Raw genomic sequence first — 16629 nt, forward strand, 5'->3', positions numbered from 1 at the left:
TCAATAACATGGGCGGTGGCTATCGGCTGTCGCCTCGCCAAGTGGTGGCCACGACAGCGCCACGCCATCACGAAGCAGCCGTTCCGATGGCATCCACGCCCACCGCGACGGGTCCATGGACAATGCGACACACATCGGGGCTGGCGAGTGTATAACGTTCCTCGAGGCTCGGATCATGCTGGCCCCCTCAGGGGGGACTGAACAAGGCGTGGTCGATCCTGCATGTACGGCAATCCCTGGCCGAAAATATCTCGGTTTTCAACATGGACGGTTGTTGGGCATGTCCCCATGTGGGTGGTGGGGACGCATCGGTCGACGATGTGGAGCTCGTTCGAGACGGCCAACGACGCGCGGCCCAGGTGGGTCGTCCAAACGGATGGCCGGCACGGGTGAGCCAAGTTTTGTCCATTTATCGTGAATTGTGTGGCTAGAAATTGGGATGTGTACGTGGATGGTCCCATGGAATGTCCCACAAGACGTATTTAGGAGAATAAAACGAGCCGATTCGAGGGTCACATGGACTGAGCCGTCAGTGGGGTCGAGCCAACTCGCTCGAACATCGATGTGGTCGATGGCTCTTTGCTCATGTTCACGGGGCTGGTACGACATGCACCAACGTTCGCGTGGATGGGTTGGAGGCAGTGGACACCTCTTCACGCGGTGGCGCCGTGGAGGTTGGACCAACGGTCGCATGCAGAGTCGTGCACCGTTCGCCGATCTTATGCGTGCTGGTGCTTGGGTTGCATGCATGGGATCCGAAGAGCATCGTGTCGAAGCGCAGGCACCCCCACTTGGTAATCGCTTTTGTGTGCAGCAAGAATGGATTTGACAGCAATACTACTTGTAACATCCATGGTGCCCCATGATGTCGCCGCCCTTGGTGCACACTCGCAAGAATACCCCCCCCCCGTCTTTGCGAAAGTGCTGGTGGTCCGTCGCTGGCTCCTTGGCCTCCATGGAGCCACCCCGCGTCAGGTTTTCTCGAAAGGGCGAAGTCCGTGCGATGGCGAGACGATGCAATCGCGTCGAGAACGGAACGTGGAGCGATCGCATCGCCTCTACGACGGATCACCCCCCAAAGGCTCTTACTCTCCGCCTTCTTGGACGCCCCGAGCTGAAATGCGAAAAGACAGGAGGACCTCGTGGACTTTGGACAGGTGGGACGGCCATGATCCCACCGCCCATCCACGACCCAGGCGATGAGGATGTCGTCGTACAAACCACGTCGTCCCACCGATCGCGAAAGTCTCAGATATCGCATGACCCGCGACGTGGTCGCAGCGACGACATGATGGAATTTTCTCGATCGTCGTTGCATCCCATGGAGTGCCATGCTTTCGTCCGCAGCAAAGCATCGCGACGACCGCTCCCATGGATGCCGCAAACCGGGAGCGTCCTGCGTCGAGGTCGTCCCCATGTTCATGTGCCTGGCGCCTTCGCCTCCGTTTGAACCATTCGTACAAGGCGTCGATGGCTGAGAATGGTCTACTGTAAAAATGTGTACTAAGCTCGTGGGACGTTGCAGTACTACTCGTTTGTGCTTTGGCGTCTGCTGAAGGAGGGGGCGAAAGGGGGTGGGAGCGGGCGAGGCGGCGCGACGTGCACGCCGATGCGAGCCACCAGGTTTCTCTGCCGCGGATCCCCGTGAGCATACTGGTTGTTGCGACTGGGGAAGCGCGCCGCCCATGGCGCCACGACGACAAACGTCCGGACGACTTCAACATGGGCGATTGAACTTGTTCTGCTTGTGACGATGCAATCGGGTCGGCGCGATGGTTGTCCTGCTCGAGAGATCACAACAGGAATGCACGCTACCTGTCCGTACATGGAGGTGGAAGGGTAGCTTCTCCGCGTCATCGTTTGCGAGATGCTGGTGGTCATTTCCAAACGTTCGCCGTCTTCGACACAACTACGCTGTGTAGTATATCAACGATGGGGTACTCGTACGACAACATGGCCAAGCCATCGAAGATGGCAGCGCATTCCATGCCACACCACAACTTGCCTCCGCTGACCCCGATCCCACTGACGGGCTCCCGCCGCATTGGCTCGTGGCCACTCGAGGAAATCAAGTACACGCACTACCTGTCCAGTTTGTTCAAAGCCAGCCGTCTCGAAAATGTCCCCAACGGCACAAGTCTTCGCAAGTGGCTCGGGCTCCAACTTAACTGTGCTCCCATGCGCCTAAGCAAAAAGTTCGACAAATTGTCGGGCATGCTCGGGCTGGTCAAGTACGAAATTCGCCAGGACGTGTTGGATGCCATGACTCCAGCCCAACGCCGCGCTCAGATCAAGGAAATGCACGACCTTCGATCCAAGCTCGAGATGGCGGTTGCTAGGGACATGGCTGGTTTAAAGCCGCTCTCTCATCATCTGGAAAAGCATGGTCGAATCTTGGCACCGGACGCTATCATGTATACTTCGCCCAAGAAGCACCGGCCTCGCAAGTACGACGATAACGATGTGCTGTTCAAAGGGCGGCTGTCGCTGACTTCGTCGATGCAGTCGGGGGTGGAAGCTGGACCAGTCCTTCCACGAAAGTCGAATCGCAGTTGCGTTCGTCGAACAAGGTACTCGTACGATTCTTCTGACGAGTCCGAATTTGGTGCCAACGCTGAGGAAGACCATGACATGGCCATCCTGGTCGACGATGCATCTTTGGAGCCATTGCCATTCCACCCGCCGATCTCGACGACCACAGCCATAAACGTCTGGAACGGCGCGCCAGAGTGTCCACGTACAGATCGAATCAGCGCAACATTCACACTGGAAGATCTAGAGTTCATCGGGCAGTTCACCGACGAGCTTCCATCGCTGAGCACTCCTGGTGACTCGTTTTGGTCGTCCTTCCGCGAGATTGAGTGCTTGAACTCGTACTCGACGCTGCTCCTGGACACACCGAACATGCAACCGCCACCGTCGTCGTCTTGTTAGCCGAGGGATGCAGGGTGTAGCTTTCATTGCTCAAGATGGTCCACATGCACACGCGCATCACACTTGTTGGTGTCGCTAACAAAACGGTCCATATATCACACCTGTCAAATGTCTTGACACGTCACTTGAACATGACAAATATCTTGATACTACATACCTGTGTTATTCCATGACTTGTGAAATCGTATGATGCAAAACCTCTAACTTATAATATTTCTGGAAGTAGGGGTTGGGGTTGGTCCCCCATTCACACCGGAACATACAAGTTGCAAGTATAAATTACGAGGCCCAGTATCCGGATATCCGGATACCTCCGGTTTGGTCGTGGTGTCATGAGGTGTGTTGCGAACCGCCCAATATATTCACTGACAGAAACGACAGGTTCCGCCGCATCTCCATCATGCTCAGCCGTCAAACACAAGCCGTCCGACGGATGTCGGCGTCCGCCAAGGTGTGGATCAACAAGGACACCAAGGTCATCTGCCAAGGTTTCACCGGCAAGCAAGTAAGTTCTCTGTTTGACACTTCCGATGGCAAGCAGCGATGACAAGCGGTGGCCTTTGTGCAATGGTTAGGGTACCTTCCATTCGGAGCAAGCGATTGCGTACGGCACCAATTATGTCGGCGGTGTGACGCCCAAGAAGGGCGGTACTACCCATTTGGGTCTGCCCGTGTTCAACACGGTGCAAGAGGCGAAGGATGAAGTCGGCGCTGAAGCGTCCATCATCTATGTGCCTCCTCCGTACTGCGCGCAAGCTATCATCGACGCCATCCACGCCGAAATCCCGTTGATCGTGGCTATTACCGAAGGCATCCCACAACAAGACATGGTCAAGGTCAAGTGGCACTTGAAGCAACAAAAGACGTCGCGTTTGATCGGTCCCAACTGCCCTGGTATCATCAAGCCTGGTGAGTGCAAGATGGGTATCATGCCCGGCTACATCCACTCCAAGGGAAAGATTGGTATTGTGTCCCGCTCGGGTACCTTGACCTACGAAGCCGTACACCAAACGACCACGACCGGCTTGGGTCAATCCACCGTCATCGGCATCGGCGGGGATCCGTTCAACGGCACCAACTTTATTGACTGCTTGGAACGCTTTACGAACGACCCTGAAACCGAAGGCATCATCATGATTGGTGAAATCGGTGGGACTGCAGAAGAAGAAGCTGCGGAGTGGCTCATGGAACACGGTGACCCCAACAAGCCTGTGGTTAGTTTCATTGCCGGTATCACCGCCCCTCCCGGCCGCCGCATGGGCCACGCCGGTGCCATCGTCTCTGGAGGCAAGGGTACGGCTGAAGGCAAATTCGCTGCCTTGGAAAAGGCTGGCGTCACCGTCACCCGCTCGCCCGCTCGCCTCGGCACGACCATGTTGCAACAATTCGCCAAGCGCGCTGGTAACTAAGCCCAGTGGCTTGGTGCCTAGGTTGTTTGTAGCCAAATACCCCACCCCCGCATTATTCTCATTACAATCGAGTGCAATATGCATCGTACTGCGCCTTCCTCCTCGAAGATGTCGCCTCCAGCGCAATCGACACCAACCACGTCTGTGTAACTTGACGGTACAGTGAACGACCATGCGTCACCAAAGAAAGCAAAGCTGCTAAATGCGTTAAAGACTTTAACACCAAAGTTTGACTGGTTGGACAACCACACGTGGGAGGTGAACGATGACGCAACTAGAACCAAGCCATGCGAGTGAAGTGAGAACTTGCATTTAATCTTCAGTGTGTCAGTTTACCGTTGATGCTCTCGTTGCCCGACTTGCATCCGTGTGAACGGATTGTAAGAAGAGCCGGAATTCAATAAAACGTTGATGAAATAACGTATTCGGACAGTTACGTTTTATGCGTTCTTATAGGAAAACGTGAATATGTCATAAATTGTTGGAGGGATTCTGCATCGGCGCAATCTTGGACAATCGAACCGCAAGATGCTCAAGCGAAAGAGGGATGACGCTGCGGAGAAGGAGGCTGTGTATGGGATTGGGCGGCATGCAATGGATGTAAACGGACGCCCCACGGCTCATGGTGAAATTGCCGTCGGGGTATCAGTGCTCGTGTTCGGCAAGTATGCAGCTGTAAGTTCTGACTATCGATTAGTGAGTGCCGTTGCCATTGTGCTCAAAGCGAAAATATGCATGTAGGTGGTCCGATACATGACCGAATCGGCAGAACCCCCCATTATAGGCGTTGAGTTCCTTCGACCAGTCGGCAATTGTGACGGCACATGGAATTCCCACCGATTCTTCCAGTGCAAGTTGAACCGGGGCATGTTTGTCCGCAAGGACCAGGTCGAGGTACACCAAACTTCATGCAACGTCCGGACGATGCCTTCTCCTGCTTGAACACCTCATTTCAAATTGTTCTAGCCGTTCTCCGTGCAAGATGCAGCAGCCTGCACATTGCAGGCCATGTGGCGCCGCCGGAAGCAAATTTTGGCGGTAAACCTCATTCATCCCATGCTGGCCTCATTGTCCTTGCGCCTAGTTCAAAACTCTCGTCCTGACTCAAACGTGGAACACGCTGGACAATCACCAGGAGCAGCTCAACTTGAAGCGTGCGGAACAAACCAAGTCTGCATGCGACGTTCTCTCGGCGCTTGCTAAAGACATGGTACACGATGAAACCAGTTGTCAGCGACCTCGAATTTCATCGCTGTTGCTAGGTGTTGTCCAAGCCCCCACTCACAAGAACCATCTCAGCGCTACCAGCGGCTTACGATGGGCCGCGATTGAACTGGCCGCTGACGTTGCCGATGGTGTTGTCCATGATGGAACACTTCAAACTGGGTCACGTCATGCACTCCAAGTACGTCGACCTGTATATCGCCCAAGCAAAACCATGCTGGACCAGAAGACGGTGTCGTCGTTGAGAGTGTCTTTATCATTGTGCTCTGTGGATATGTGCAAGGGCTCGTGCAGCCATAAAGATTGATTTTTTCTTGTGTAGGTATGTGATGGAAGTGCTGGCGCACGCAACTCCGCTGTTTCGAGCGGCTCCGACATTACAACACATTGACGTCGGCCCCATGGACAGGCTGACAATCATCGGCGATTTGCATGGGCAATTGCAGGTACGCCATGGATGGACTCCATGCGAGCGCTCATGGCGTCGGATGCAGGACTTATACTGCATCTTGCTGACCAACGGACTCCCGTCGGCCACGAACAAGTACTTGTTCAATGGGGACTTCGTTGACCGAGGACATTATGGCGCCGAAGTCGTCATGATCCTGCTCTGCTTCAAGCTTCTGTATCCCCAAGGAGTGTTTTTGAATCGAGGCAATCATGAATCGCGCAACCAGAACTCGTGGATGGGGTTCGAGGAGGAGATTCTGCGCAAGTACAATTGCACGGACGACCCGACCGCCACCAACCAAGCGATGACAGTGTTGACAGGGCTCCAGGTGCACCGATTCTGCACGTGTCGACATACTGTTAAAAAATTCCACACTAGGACCTGTTTGATTCGCTTCCGCTGTGCGCCTTAGTCCTCGATCGCATCTTCATCGTTCATGGCGGGCTCTTCTCAACGCGAAATGTCACGCTCGCTCAGCTGAACAACATCCACAGGTTCCGAGAGCCTCCACTGCACTCGAAGGTCGCTGAAGACCGTCTTTTTGAGGACATGCTGTGGAGCGACCCTCGAACTATACAAGTACGTTGGTTGACTTGTAATAGAAAAATGTGAGATGAATGACTTGTTCAGGGCCAACATGAATCTGTCCGCGGAGCCGGCATCGAGTTCGGCGAAGACATCACAAACGAGTTTTGCAGCGTGAACAAAGTAGCGCTCGTCATTCGGTCGCATGAGTGTGTACCGGAGGGCTATGCAGTGCTCCATGGCGGCCGCCTCATCACGCTCTTTTCCGCGTCCAAGTACTGCGGGACCCAGTTGAACAAGGGCGCGTTCTGCACCCTAAAGGCTGACTGCAGACCCGAGATTCAACAGTTTCTCGCACCGCCGCTGCACACGTACAGCCGCGTCAAGCCCATGTTTCCGCAGTTCAGCGTGGCGGAGCCTCCACCGGCAGTCGCTGACCCCCTTGCCTCCACCTCTACGCAACCCCCACTCGACGCATCGACAAGTGCCATGCACGACTCGCTCGAAGAAGACTCGCTTCGCATGATTGCTGAGCGGATTTGCGAACACAAATCCGATCTCTTTCGGTACTTTACGCGGCATGACCAGAACAAAAATGGCCGCGTGTCACGCGTGGTGTGGGCCGACGCCCTCAAGTCGGAGCTCAAGTTGGACCTGCCATTTCTGCTGTACCAGTCCAAGCTCGTCGACGTGGAGTCCGACAACTCGATCAACTATTCCAAGTACGTCCACATGGCCGTTCCACGGGTCGCGCATGGTCGATGGTGACGGAGGCTGGATGTAGATTTATGTCTCGGTATCGAATCGAGAACCCAGCGATCGACTCGTCGGGTTGGCAGGACGCCATTATCTCGATCATTTGCAAAAAGCTCTACCGTGCCATGGGCGCCGGCAGCATTGAACACGTACGTATTTTGGTTCTCTCTCTATCGTTTTGCAGTCACATGTGCAATCCAGCCAGCACTGCGTCAAATGCACTAGCTTGTGCATTCGCTGTGGACCCTCATCGTCGTGCGGCATTTTGTGGTCATTGTAGGCGTTCCAGATCTTTGACACGGACGCGAGTGGGTCCATCGAGTACGACGAATTTGCAGACGGCTTGAAGAAACTCGATACCGGATTGTCCGAGAGCCAGGTATGAACGCGTCGAAGCGAGACGTGTGGCACGACTTAGTTTGTGCAGATCTACGAGTTGATGCGCACCGCGGACACGAATGACGACGGTCGATTGGACTTTACAGAGTTTGTGTCGAGGTTTGCCGTGATTTTCAAGGATGTCCGGCTGACCAAGACGGACAGTCCGTCGACGCCATCGGCCCTTGCGTCGGACACGCCGCCGTCATCTCCCCAAACGACTGACATGATGAGTCCAGCCAAACTCATGAGGCGCAAATCGTCCATGGAGATCGAGACGAGTTCGCACACACCGTCCCCCGTGGACAAGGAAACGCTGGTCGCGCTCTTGGACATCGGAAAGGCTGTGTTTTCGCTCGAAAAGTCGTTGGAAGAAGTGTTTGATTCGTTCGACATCAACCACGACGGTGTGCTCCAACGGGACGAGTTCCAGACGGCGCTGTCCCAGCTCGGCTTTAAATTTGAGCCGCCTCTTGTCCGCAAGATCATGGCGGCGATCGACACGGACGGAGGCAACACGATCGACTACAAGGAATTTTTAGCCGCTTTCAGCGTCGCTGACGTCACGCACCACAAGTGCCTTGGCGACATGACGTGGCAAGACACGATTCTTCAGCAAGTCGCGAGTTTGTTTTACCAGCACCGCATTCACATCCGCATGTGTTTTCGCATGTTTGACCAAGACAACTCGGGCACGATTGACCGCGACCAGTTTCGCATTGGCATTGCCGAGTTCAACTCGATCTTGGACTCTCCGCTGAGCCGAGAACAAATCGACGCGCTGTTGTCGCACCTTGACAAGAACCACGACGGCGTGATTAGTTACAAGGAGTTTTTAGAAGGGTTCCAGGTCGTCAGTGTGGAATCGTAGCGCGTGCCAGCTTCCCATTCTTGAACACGGCATACTCGAGTGGACAAACGGGGAAAACCCACCATACCATCCGTCCAAGCAGGGCCGCTTGTGGATGTGGTGGCCGCAGAAGACTCGTCGTTCGACTGCCGTCGGTGCGTCGAGAAAGTGCCATGTTGTTTTGAGGCCGCTAGGCCGAGACAGCACAGAACAGTCGACGGAGCGCACCTGGGCATGCGTTACCCCGACGAAACTGGATCGTCATCACAGACTTGCAGATCGTGCCAAGCAGTCGGTAGTTGCTGGGTTCCCGCGTTGCGATGTGGTCCTCTGCCGAACTCCATCCTACTTTTGGACACACGCGCATCCCTCACGCACACACGGACGCGCGGACCGTGGCGATCATTCAAGTGTTTATTGAATTACGCGTCGTCCTCTTGAGAAATATCGCTCTTTGCATCATCTCGACCATCCCCTTGCTTGTCGTTGTCAAGTTTGGTTTCATCGTCCGAGAGATCATTCCCGGGATCGCCGACCCCGTCGTCATGTTGGTGGTCACTGTCGTCTCCTGCATCGTCGTGATCTGGTCGGTAGTCACTTTCGTCTGCGTCGAGAGCTTTCGATGCTGCCAACAGCTCGTCCTGCATGTCGTTTTCCTTCGCTTGCGCTTTGTCGAGATCATCTCCGACATCTTCTGGCATGTCGTTCGGTGGCACAATTTCACCTAGATCGACACCCCCGTCGGTACCAGCACCACACGTATCCCTAGCGTCGACGCATTGTTTGGCGCCTTCAGGACTATCGTCGCGCTCACTCGTGGCGGCTTTTTCATCTTGACGTCCCGTGGACTCGGTTGCGTCGCGCACATCTGTTGTGTCCGACGCAGAACCATCCACGTTTTCGTCGGGAGCTTCCCGCCGAGGGGTTAGAAGCATCACGATGTTCTGGCCCGCCATGCCAACGTCGGATGTCGCCGCTTCGTCTTGTCCCCGCGCCTCCTTGTACACGGCACCTTCATAAACTGAGTTGACGTCAAAGTTGTCGGTCAAAGCGGCATCTTCAAATTGCGCCATGTTTATGATCTTTGTTGGCAATAGCTCGTCCTGCAGCACTTGCGTGGACGACGGCGATGTGCTTTTTACTCCGTACGCCGTTCTGGTGGCTTTTGGAACGAACGGCTGCGATTTCGTTGGACTTTGCGCTTTTCCGACTGGGGTGTGTCCGTACACCGCCTTGGCTTTGATGTCTCGACCGTTCTTGAACATCTTTTGGGTCTTCTTCTGAGCCAGCGCTGCTTCCGCCGCGTCCAGCGATTTGGTTAGCTCCATCGTCAACGGATGTGAGGCGCCACAATGGGTAGCCGCCAACAACGCTGCTCGCCGATATGAATGCAAACTCTGCAATGTCTTCCCGAGGAACTCTTCCTCGACGGCGATATTGTGGTGCGCCACGGCCTGCGCCTCAAAGATGTCGGACGCAACAGCGGTCACCCCACCCTCTCCACAGGACGCGGCATCCATCGCTTGGCCTTGGAGCAAAATGAGCGCTGTCTGAGCGAGCGAGAGTGCCTTGTCGTGGCGGCCGAGCTGCGATAGAATTGCACACGCATTCAGCCTGGTCTCGGCGGCCTTGGTCTTGCATGGCTAGGCAATCAGGTGCGCAATTGTCAAGGGCGCCAGCATGTTTTGGAAAGATTACTGGATGCAGCCGCTGGTCTACCGCGATGGCCTTCTTTAGGTAGTCGTAGGCCGCGCGGAGCTTGCCCACTCGGCGATAGTAACATGCCAAGTGGTTGAAGATGTCGATGGCTAACACGTCGTCTTGCGTCGACAATGCGTCGGCCTTCGACAGGAGACGTCGAGCTGTGTCCAAGTCGCTGCGGCGCAGTGCATCCCCAGCTGCCGACGCGCAGAACTGGCACATAGCTCGAGCTTGCGCCCACACTTCGGCGCTGCGGTCGTTGGTCAAGTGTAGCTTAAGCGCTTTGGTGACCGCACGCACCTTTCGTAGCCCAAGTAATGCTGCCGCAGGAAGAGCGCACGCTCCCAACACACAAGACCAGGAAGGACATGTCCAGCAGCGATGCACTCGGCCGCTTTCGCATCCAAAGCCACCACATCTGGAAACTCGGGCCGGAGCTCATCTAGAATGGCAGCATGTCGAACATCCGGGTCACCTGAACGAGCTGCAGCCATCGTTCCGTGCGTTCCAAAAGGTTGCCGTTGGCGGTTTCACGGCCAGTTACTCGCATCTAGGTATTGCTTGCCACGTTGCCGCTGCCGGTGGTTGTCGCACGAGAAAACTCACGGGCGTGGCCTCGCTCGTACGTTGAGTATACTCGCCTGCCTTGGTACGCCACTCGCTGACGCAAAGGCGTCTAAGTCGTGCCTGCACTCTTATTGTGGTGGATGTCACCTCGGTGGCCATCCAGACCACGACATCAGGTCGTTGTTGCACACCTGCCCGCAGGTAGACCTTTGCCAAACCACGACGACCGAGTTTGTCGTTCAACCAACGATTCCATCGACCGGCAGCGCCGACGTCCCGGCGTCGAGTGCCTGTCCCTCTGACCCCTCGGCGTTGTATCATGAAGCGTTACGGGCTCGGCCACTCGTTGTCGTGTGATGGCATGTGTAACTGGCACCAGACCAATGGCGTGCCATCTCGCCCGGCACCAATTACTTCGGCGTGACTCGCGGCCAGCCAGCAGCGTGGGGAGAATGGTTGCCATTGATATTCTCTGGCTGCGTCATGATGATGGTGCGACAGCAGGACACAGACGGTCGCCATGCGTCGTCGAGACTACGCCAGCCCACACAGTACACGTCGCCTCCGTGCAAATCCCGCCCCGTGTCGGCGCACGCAGCGCTCCACCACGCGGTCAAGTACCAATCCATTTCCGACATGTCGGACGACGGGAGCGACTCGGACTCGTCGGTGTTTCCGCTGCGCCGATGTTTAGTCGCGTCGTCATGCTCACCCACGACGTCGACGAGAAAGTTGCGGCGGCAGTTTCCGACGCTGTCGCCGAAAAGTGGCAAACACGTGCCGGCGGCAGAATCGGCGGCCATGGAAGCCACAATCAAAGAGCAGCGCCTTCGACTGATCAAGCTTGAAGACGAACTCGCGATCGTTCAAGGAAAGAACAAAGAGCTGGAAGCGGCCGCGGCGGAAGCGGCCAGTGCCCACGAACAGCAAGAAGCTGTCCTCCATCACTTTGAAGGCCTCGTCACGTCGCTTCGACAAACCCTCGAGACGGAGCAGGACAAACACCGCCACGAGTTGCGCCGGAAGAACGCTGAGCTCGACGAACTGCGCTGCATCAACGAAAACCTTCGGCAGGAGATTCGAGACGGTCATGCAGCTATGACCGAGTGGCAGGAGCAGGCCAAGCAGGCTGCAGTGCACACACGACGATTGTGGCAGGAGCGTTTGGAAATGGAATACGAAATTGTGCGGAGTGCCGCGAAATGCAACCAAGAAAGCGCGATGGCACAGCGGGCAGAGGAGCTTAAGGCGTTGCAGGGACTGCGGTCTGTGTCGCAGAGTGTGTTCAAGGAAGAAGAATGCGACGAATACGATGACGAAGACATAACCAATCAGCAAGACACGATCTCAATGGAACTGGACGGTCTGTGGCAACGACGACGGCGGAGGTGGCCGTCGTCGACGCCCGATTCCGAATGCCCCAAGTCGTGCTGGATGGACGAATGGATCGACCGACAAATGCAACGCCATCGAGATGGTCTCAAGTGGCTGGACACGATCGAACATCATCTAGAAGAAGATGCCGTCGAATATGGAGCGGCCGTGCACGAGTCAGCAGATGCAGCAACATTTGAACTTGCGGACGAGAGGTTCTTAGACGAGATTGAGATGCTCTTGCGGCAGGACGAGTCGATGGAAGACACGTACCAAATGCGTAGGATAAGCGATAACGCAGTGGCCGTTGTGTGTTAGCTCTTATTCAGCTTCCCAGGCGCCACCATCAACCACTTCGCTCGTCCTGGTACGTCGTCGCGGGGCGGGGGGCTGAAGCCAGCTCATGAAGAAATTCCGAAAGTTGCCGGCTATTTTAACCAATCATCATTCTCGAAAAGTATTTTCTACCAATCAAATGCATGCGTTGGTTGTACATTGATGTCGATTTAATTGAATTTTTTATATGGCGTCGAGCAGGGAATTAAAAGAAGAGTTGCGAGAGGTGACTATTCTGCATATCAAGTCGCCCTTCACTTCGGACAATGAGCGGCGATTCTGGCAACGAGTTCCACGGCGCCAACGACATTGCTGTTGGGCTCCGCGTCCTAGTCTTTGGAAAGCACGCAGGTGTATGTGCCCCCAAGTGGTTCCCTGTGGTGTCAACCTTGCATGACAAACCTGCTCCTGGATATAGATCGTTCGGTTCGTCCCCGACACGCGTAGCGCATTGCTCGGGGTCGAGCTTGATCGCTCGGTGGGGGATTGCGATGGCATTGCTGCAGATGGACGACAACATTTCAAGTGCCGCCCGCTGCATGGAATATACGTCCGGGAAGAGAACTTGGCGGTAACTGCATGTCACCTCGACGGCTTGGTTGACGCCATGATTCATAGCCGTACACGGCCGAAGATGCTGCTGCCGTTCGAATTCAGTCCGCGTGGCGCCGTCGTAAGACCGTGCTAGCAGTACGTTTTGGACGTCAACTTTACGAGTTGCCCGGCGGGCTCACTACTAGCGGTCCTAGTTTACGACCGTCGTGCTGTCGTCCATGTGGAATATGCTCGACAACAACCAGGAGCAGCTCAATATGAAGCGCGCGGAGAAAACAAAGAGCGCGTCTCAGGCGTTGAGCCTCTTGGCCAAGCAATCCGTATGCGTCGGTCGACCCAAGTTGCTCCATGCTTACTTGCTGAAAATAGTCCAAAGGAGAGATCAAGATCTCGCACAGCGTGTCATCCATCACAGACGACTACTCGGGCCCGCGCCTTGCATTTCCACTCCGATTGCACAACGTGCTGGACATGCTGGAGCAGTTCAAGAAGGGAGTCGTCCTCCACTCCAAGTAGGACGACGTTCTCTCCAAGAAAAAACTCATGTGATATTGCCTTCAGATACGTCATGGACGTGCTGAGTGAAGCGAAGAAGGTCTTTACGGCACTGCCAACGCTGCAAGAAATTGCAGTTACTGAAGGCGAAAAGCTCACGGTCGTGGGGGATATTCACGGGCAACTGAAGGTACATGCGATCCGATCCCGTTCATGATAACGTCACGCTGACCAGGATTTATTTACCATCTTCACGACGAACGGGCTGCCGTCGGGGAAAAACAAGTACTTGTTCAACGGGGACTTTGTCGATCGTGGCGCGTACGGCACGGAGGTGCGTTCGACAAGTCACGATGACATGTCACGACGGGTTGGTAGGTCATGATGACGCTCTTGTGCTTCAAACTGCTCTATCCCGACGGCGTGTACTTGAACCGTGGGAATCACGAATCGCGCAACCAAAACTCGTGGATGGGGTTTGAGGAAGAGATTTGGGCAAAGTACGACGGCACCATGGACGGCGATCCGTGCCGCGCGAGCACTGTGTACGATGCGTTCCAGGGTTTGTTCGACTCGCTCCCGCTCTGTGCCCTCGTGCTCAAGAAGATTTTCGTTGTCCACGGCGGTCTCTTTTCATGCGACAATGTCACACTGGCGCACATCAAGGCCATCAACCGCAAGCGCGAGCCGCCACTGCACCAAACGGGGTTTGAAGACAAGATATATGAAGATATGCTGTGGAGTGATCCGCGCACGATCGCGGTAGGATAGTTCCGCTCGCTCTCGCAGCGATTGGAAACAACTGCCTTAACTGGAGGAGCAACTGAACGGACGGTTTAGGGACGGCAACCGTCGGAGCGCGGGGCGGGCACAGAATTCGGCCATGAAGTGACCAACAACTTTTGTGCGGTGAATCGTGTGGCGTTGGTACGTGACCGCGGGAATGTTGTCATCGTGAAGCTGTGGCAGCTTGGTAGCCATCGCTCTGTTCAACCAGACGATCGTGTGCATGTTGAGGGTGGAGGTGCTCATTTCCATTGCATTTGGTTAGGTCATTCGATCCCACGAATGCGTGCCAGAAGGCTACGACGTTCTGCATGGAGGGCGGCTCATCACGTTGTTTTCTGCGTCGCGATATTGCGGCACGCAAATGAACAAAGGCGCGTTCTTGACACTTGGCAGCGACCTGCAGCCCGAGATCCAGCAATTTTACGGGAACCCGTTGAATGAGAGCGAGTGGGAGCGGCCAGAGGACGAACAGGCCAAGATGCAGGAAAACCTAGAAGGCGACGCGCTTCGCATGATTGCCGAGCGCATTTGCGACCACAAAGCCGACCTTTTTTGGTATTTTACCCAGCACGAACACGAATACAAGGGCACAGTGCCCCGACTCGTGTGGGCCGAAGCGCTCAAGAGCATCCTGGGAATCGATCTGCCCTTCCTCCTTTACCAAACGAAACTGGCCGACTCGGAACCCGACAACACGATCAATTATTCCAAGTAAGACTGTCCACGGCCTCTCGCCTCGCTCGCCGTGACCTCATTCCAAACAACGCAGGTTCTTGTCCCGCTACCGCATCGAGAACCCTGCCGTCGACGCATCTGGATGGCAAGAAAGCATCATCTCGATCATTTGCAAAAAGCTGTACCGGGCCATGGGCGCTGGTAGCATTGAACAGGTCCGCCTGCCGTGCCAACAGTCCATTTTTTCCTGGTTTTGCATCCAACGACCTGTTTTGTGACGATGGTTGAGTTGGAAGTATTCAAGTCGTGTGTGTGTGAAGCACGTAATGTTAGCATGGATCGTCCTGTATGCCTAGGCGTTCAAAGTGTTTGACACGGACGACAACGGCACGATCGAGTACGACGAGTTCATGAACATCCTCAAGTCGATGGATACGGGGCTGTCGGATCAACAAGTAAGTTGAATGTGGCCCGTCAAGTGGATCTCCAGCTGGAAGCGTAGATGTTTGAGCTCATGCGGACCGCCGACACGAACGACGACGGGCGGCTCGACTTCAAGGAATTCTTTAGTCGCTTCGATGTGATTTTTACCGATGTGCGCCTGGCCAATTCGCAGAGCTTCATTTCACCGCCGCCGGCCCCGACGTCTCTGTCGGCACCGTCCAAGCTCGTGCGCAAAAAGTCTGAACGTGCTGCGCCCCTGACGCCGGCACCAAAGGTACGCCTTCCCGCGACGTGTGTGGTCCCAATGACCCGATGCGAGTAGCAAGACGTGGATAAAGACACGATGGCGGCGCTGGTCGCGATCGGCCGCGCATTTTTCCAACTGGAAGGCACGTTGCTCGACAACTTTCATCGGTTCGATACGAACCGCGACGGTGTGCTGCAAAAGGACGAGTTTTTCCAAGCGCTGCGCCACTTGAATCTGAACTATCCCGACGAGTTGCTGGCCAAGATCATGGAGGCAGTGGACCTGGATGGCGGCAACACGATCGACTACAAAGAGTTCTTGGCAGCATTCACGGTCAAGGACGCGAGCGAACAGGTCGCGCTGGAGAAGGGTGACATGACGTGGCAACAGTCTGTGCTCCAGCAAGTCTCCAACATGTTTTACCAGCATCGCATCCACATCCGCGCCGCATTTCGTCTCTTTGACGTCGACAATTCAGGGACAATCTCGATCGACGAGTTCCGCACAGGCATCGCCACGTTCAACGCAATCATGGACAGCCCCCTCACGGACGAACAGATCGATGCGCTCTTGGCCCATCTCGACTCGGACAGCGATGGAATCATTAGCTACAAAGAGTTCCTCGAGGGATTCCAAGTCGTCGATGTGCGTTTACATGAATAGAATGCAAGCTGCTGGCTGTGTCTCATCCTTAGACCTTTCCTGAACCGTCAATTAATACTCACCACGAGAACTTGGGACGTCGTGTATGTGTCGATTGTGGGGCGAGCAGCGCTTTGTGTGTGCTGGAATGCTTGATGCTCTGTCGACAATGCATCCCTCTGTGCTGCGTTGTATCGTGCGTGGTAAAACTCTACGAGGCTAGCAAGGAATGCACCGACAGAAGCACGCATGCTGAACGAGCGCGACGAGAAGGGAG

The 16629-nt window shown here is 55.3% G+C and overlaps 6 protein-coding genes across 7 annotated transcripts; 5 read left to right on the plus strand and 1 right to left on the minus strand.

Annotated features, from left to right (window-relative positions):
* Positions 1–1932: 1932 nt before the first annotated feature.
* H310_07588 (hypothetical protein) lies at positions 1933–2934 on the plus strand (the record flags this gene model as incomplete). Its single annotated transcript, XM_008872992.1, has 1 exon — positions 1933–2934. One exon carries the CDS (start codon positions 1933–1935, stop codon positions 2932–2934), a length of 1002 nt encoding a protein of 333 aa, XP_008871214.1.
* Positions 2935–3277: 343 nt separating this feature from the next.
* H310_07589 (succinyl-CoA ligase [GDP-forming] subunit alpha, mitochondrial) lies at positions 3278–4569 on the plus strand. Its single transcript, XM_008872993.1, has 2 exons — positions 3278–3439; positions 3510–4569. The coding sequence occupies exons 1-2, from the start codon at positions 3335–3337 to the stop codon at positions 4341–4343; spliced, it is 939 nt and encodes a 312-aa protein (XP_008871215.1). The 5' UTR covers positions 3278–3334; the 3' UTR covers positions 4344–4569.
* Positions 4570–4832: 263 nt separating this feature from the next.
* H310_07590 lies at positions 4833–8594 on the plus strand. Of its 2 annotated transcripts, XM_008872995.1 has the most exons (13): positions 4833–5018; positions 5085–5237; positions 5310–5381; positions 5428–5553; positions 5606–5748; positions 5890–6013; positions 6062–6346; positions 6397–6597; positions 6649–7265; positions 7328–7448; positions 7580–7678; positions 7727–7797; positions 7843–8594. In XM_008872995.1, the coding sequence occupies exons 1-13, from the start codon at positions 4872–4874 to the stop codon at positions 8546–8548; spliced, it is 2865 nt and encodes a 954-aa protein (XP_008871217.1). In that variant the 5' UTR covers positions 4833–4871; the 3' UTR covers positions 8549–8594. The 2 variants fall into 2 exon arrangements, with proteins under 2 accessions (XP_008871217.1, XP_008871216.1); XM_008872994.1 differs by having other exon boundaries at positions 7727–8594.
* A 303-nt stretch (positions 8595–8897) lies between these two features.
* H310_07591 (hypothetical protein) lies at positions 8898–10748 on the minus strand. The gene is made up of 3 exons (XM_008872996.1): positions 10529–10748; positions 10226–10478; positions 8898–10170 (listed from the first exon to the last, which is right to left on the minus strand). The coding sequence occupies exons 1-3, from the start codon at positions 10720–10722 to the stop codon at positions 8950–8952; spliced, it is 1668 nt and encodes a 555-aa protein (XP_008871218.1). The 5' UTR covers positions 10723–10748; the 3' UTR covers positions 8898–8949.
* Positions 10749–11193: 445 nt separating this feature from the next.
* H310_07592 (hypothetical protein) lies at positions 11194–12556 on the plus strand. Its single transcript, XM_008872997.1, has one exon. The coding sequence runs from the start codon at positions 11279–11281 to the stop codon at positions 12485–12487; it is 1209 nt and encodes a 402-aa protein (XP_008871219.1). The 5' UTR covers positions 11194–11278; the 3' UTR covers positions 12488–12556.
* Positions 12557–12771: 215 nt separating this feature from the next.
* H310_07593 (hypothetical protein) lies at positions 12772–16373 on the plus strand (the record flags this gene model as incomplete). The annotated part of the gene is made up of 14 exons (XM_008872998.1): positions 12772–12858; positions 12924–13076; positions 13124–13195; positions 13255–13380; positions 13430–13572; positions 13622–13745; positions 13791–13889; positions 13934–14317; positions 14396–14482; positions 14607–15055; positions 15114–15234; positions 15376–15474; positions 15522–15737; positions 15786–16373. The coding sequence occupies 14 exons, from the start codon at positions 12772–12774 to the stop codon at positions 16371–16373; spliced, it is 2748 nt and encodes a 915-aa protein (XP_008871220.1).
* Positions 16374–16629: the final 256 nt, after the last annotated feature.

Source organism: Aphanomyces invadans (genome assembly GCF_000520115.1).
Source record: "Aphanomyces invadans strain NJM9701 unplaced genomic scaffold supercont1.14, whole genome shotgun sequence".
Classification (NCBI taxonomy): domain Eukaryota; phylum Oomycota; class Saprolegniomycetes; order Saprolegniales; family Verrucalvaceae; genus Aphanomyces; species Aphanomyces invadans.

Bases quoted from the DNA above. Each gene is read 5' to 3' on its own strand.
- H310_07592 (XM_008872997.1), top strand. From the start codon at position 11,279: ATGATGATGGTGCGACAGCAGGACACAGACGGTCGCCATGCGTCGTCG.
- H310_07590 (XM_008872994.1), top strand. From the start codon at position 4,872: ATGCTCAAGCGAAAGAGGGATGACGCTGCGGAGAAGGAGGCTGTGTAT. The intron at 5,019-5,084 runs GTAAGTTCTGAC...ATATGCATGTAG, and splicing joins TGTTCGGCAAGTATGCAGCT to GTGGTCCGATACATGACCGA. The intron at 7,266-7,327 runs GTACGTCCACAT...GGCTGGATGTAG, and splicing joins AACTCGATCAACTATTCCAA to ATTTATGTCTCGGTATCGAA.
- H310_07589 (XM_008872993.1), top strand. From the start codon at position 3,335: ATGCTCAGCCGTCAAACACAAGCCGTCCGACGGATGTCGGCGTCCGCC. The intron at 3,440-3,509 runs GTAAGTTCTCTG...TGCAATGGTTAG, and splicing joins AAGGTTTCACCGGCAAGCAA to GGTACCTTCCATTCGGAGCA.
- H310_07591 (XM_008872996.1), bottom strand. From the start codon at position 10,722: ATGGCTGCAGCTCGTTCAGGTGACCCGGATGTTCGACATGCTGCCATT. The intron at 10,479-10,528 runs GTGCGTGCGGTC...CAACGACCGCAG, and splicing joins CATTACTTGGGCTACGAAAG to CGCCGAAGTGTGGGCGCAAG. The intron at 10,171-10,225 runs GTAATCTTTCCA...CTGATTGCCTAG, and splicing joins TAGACCAGCGGCTGCATCCA to CCATGCAAGACCAAGGCCGC.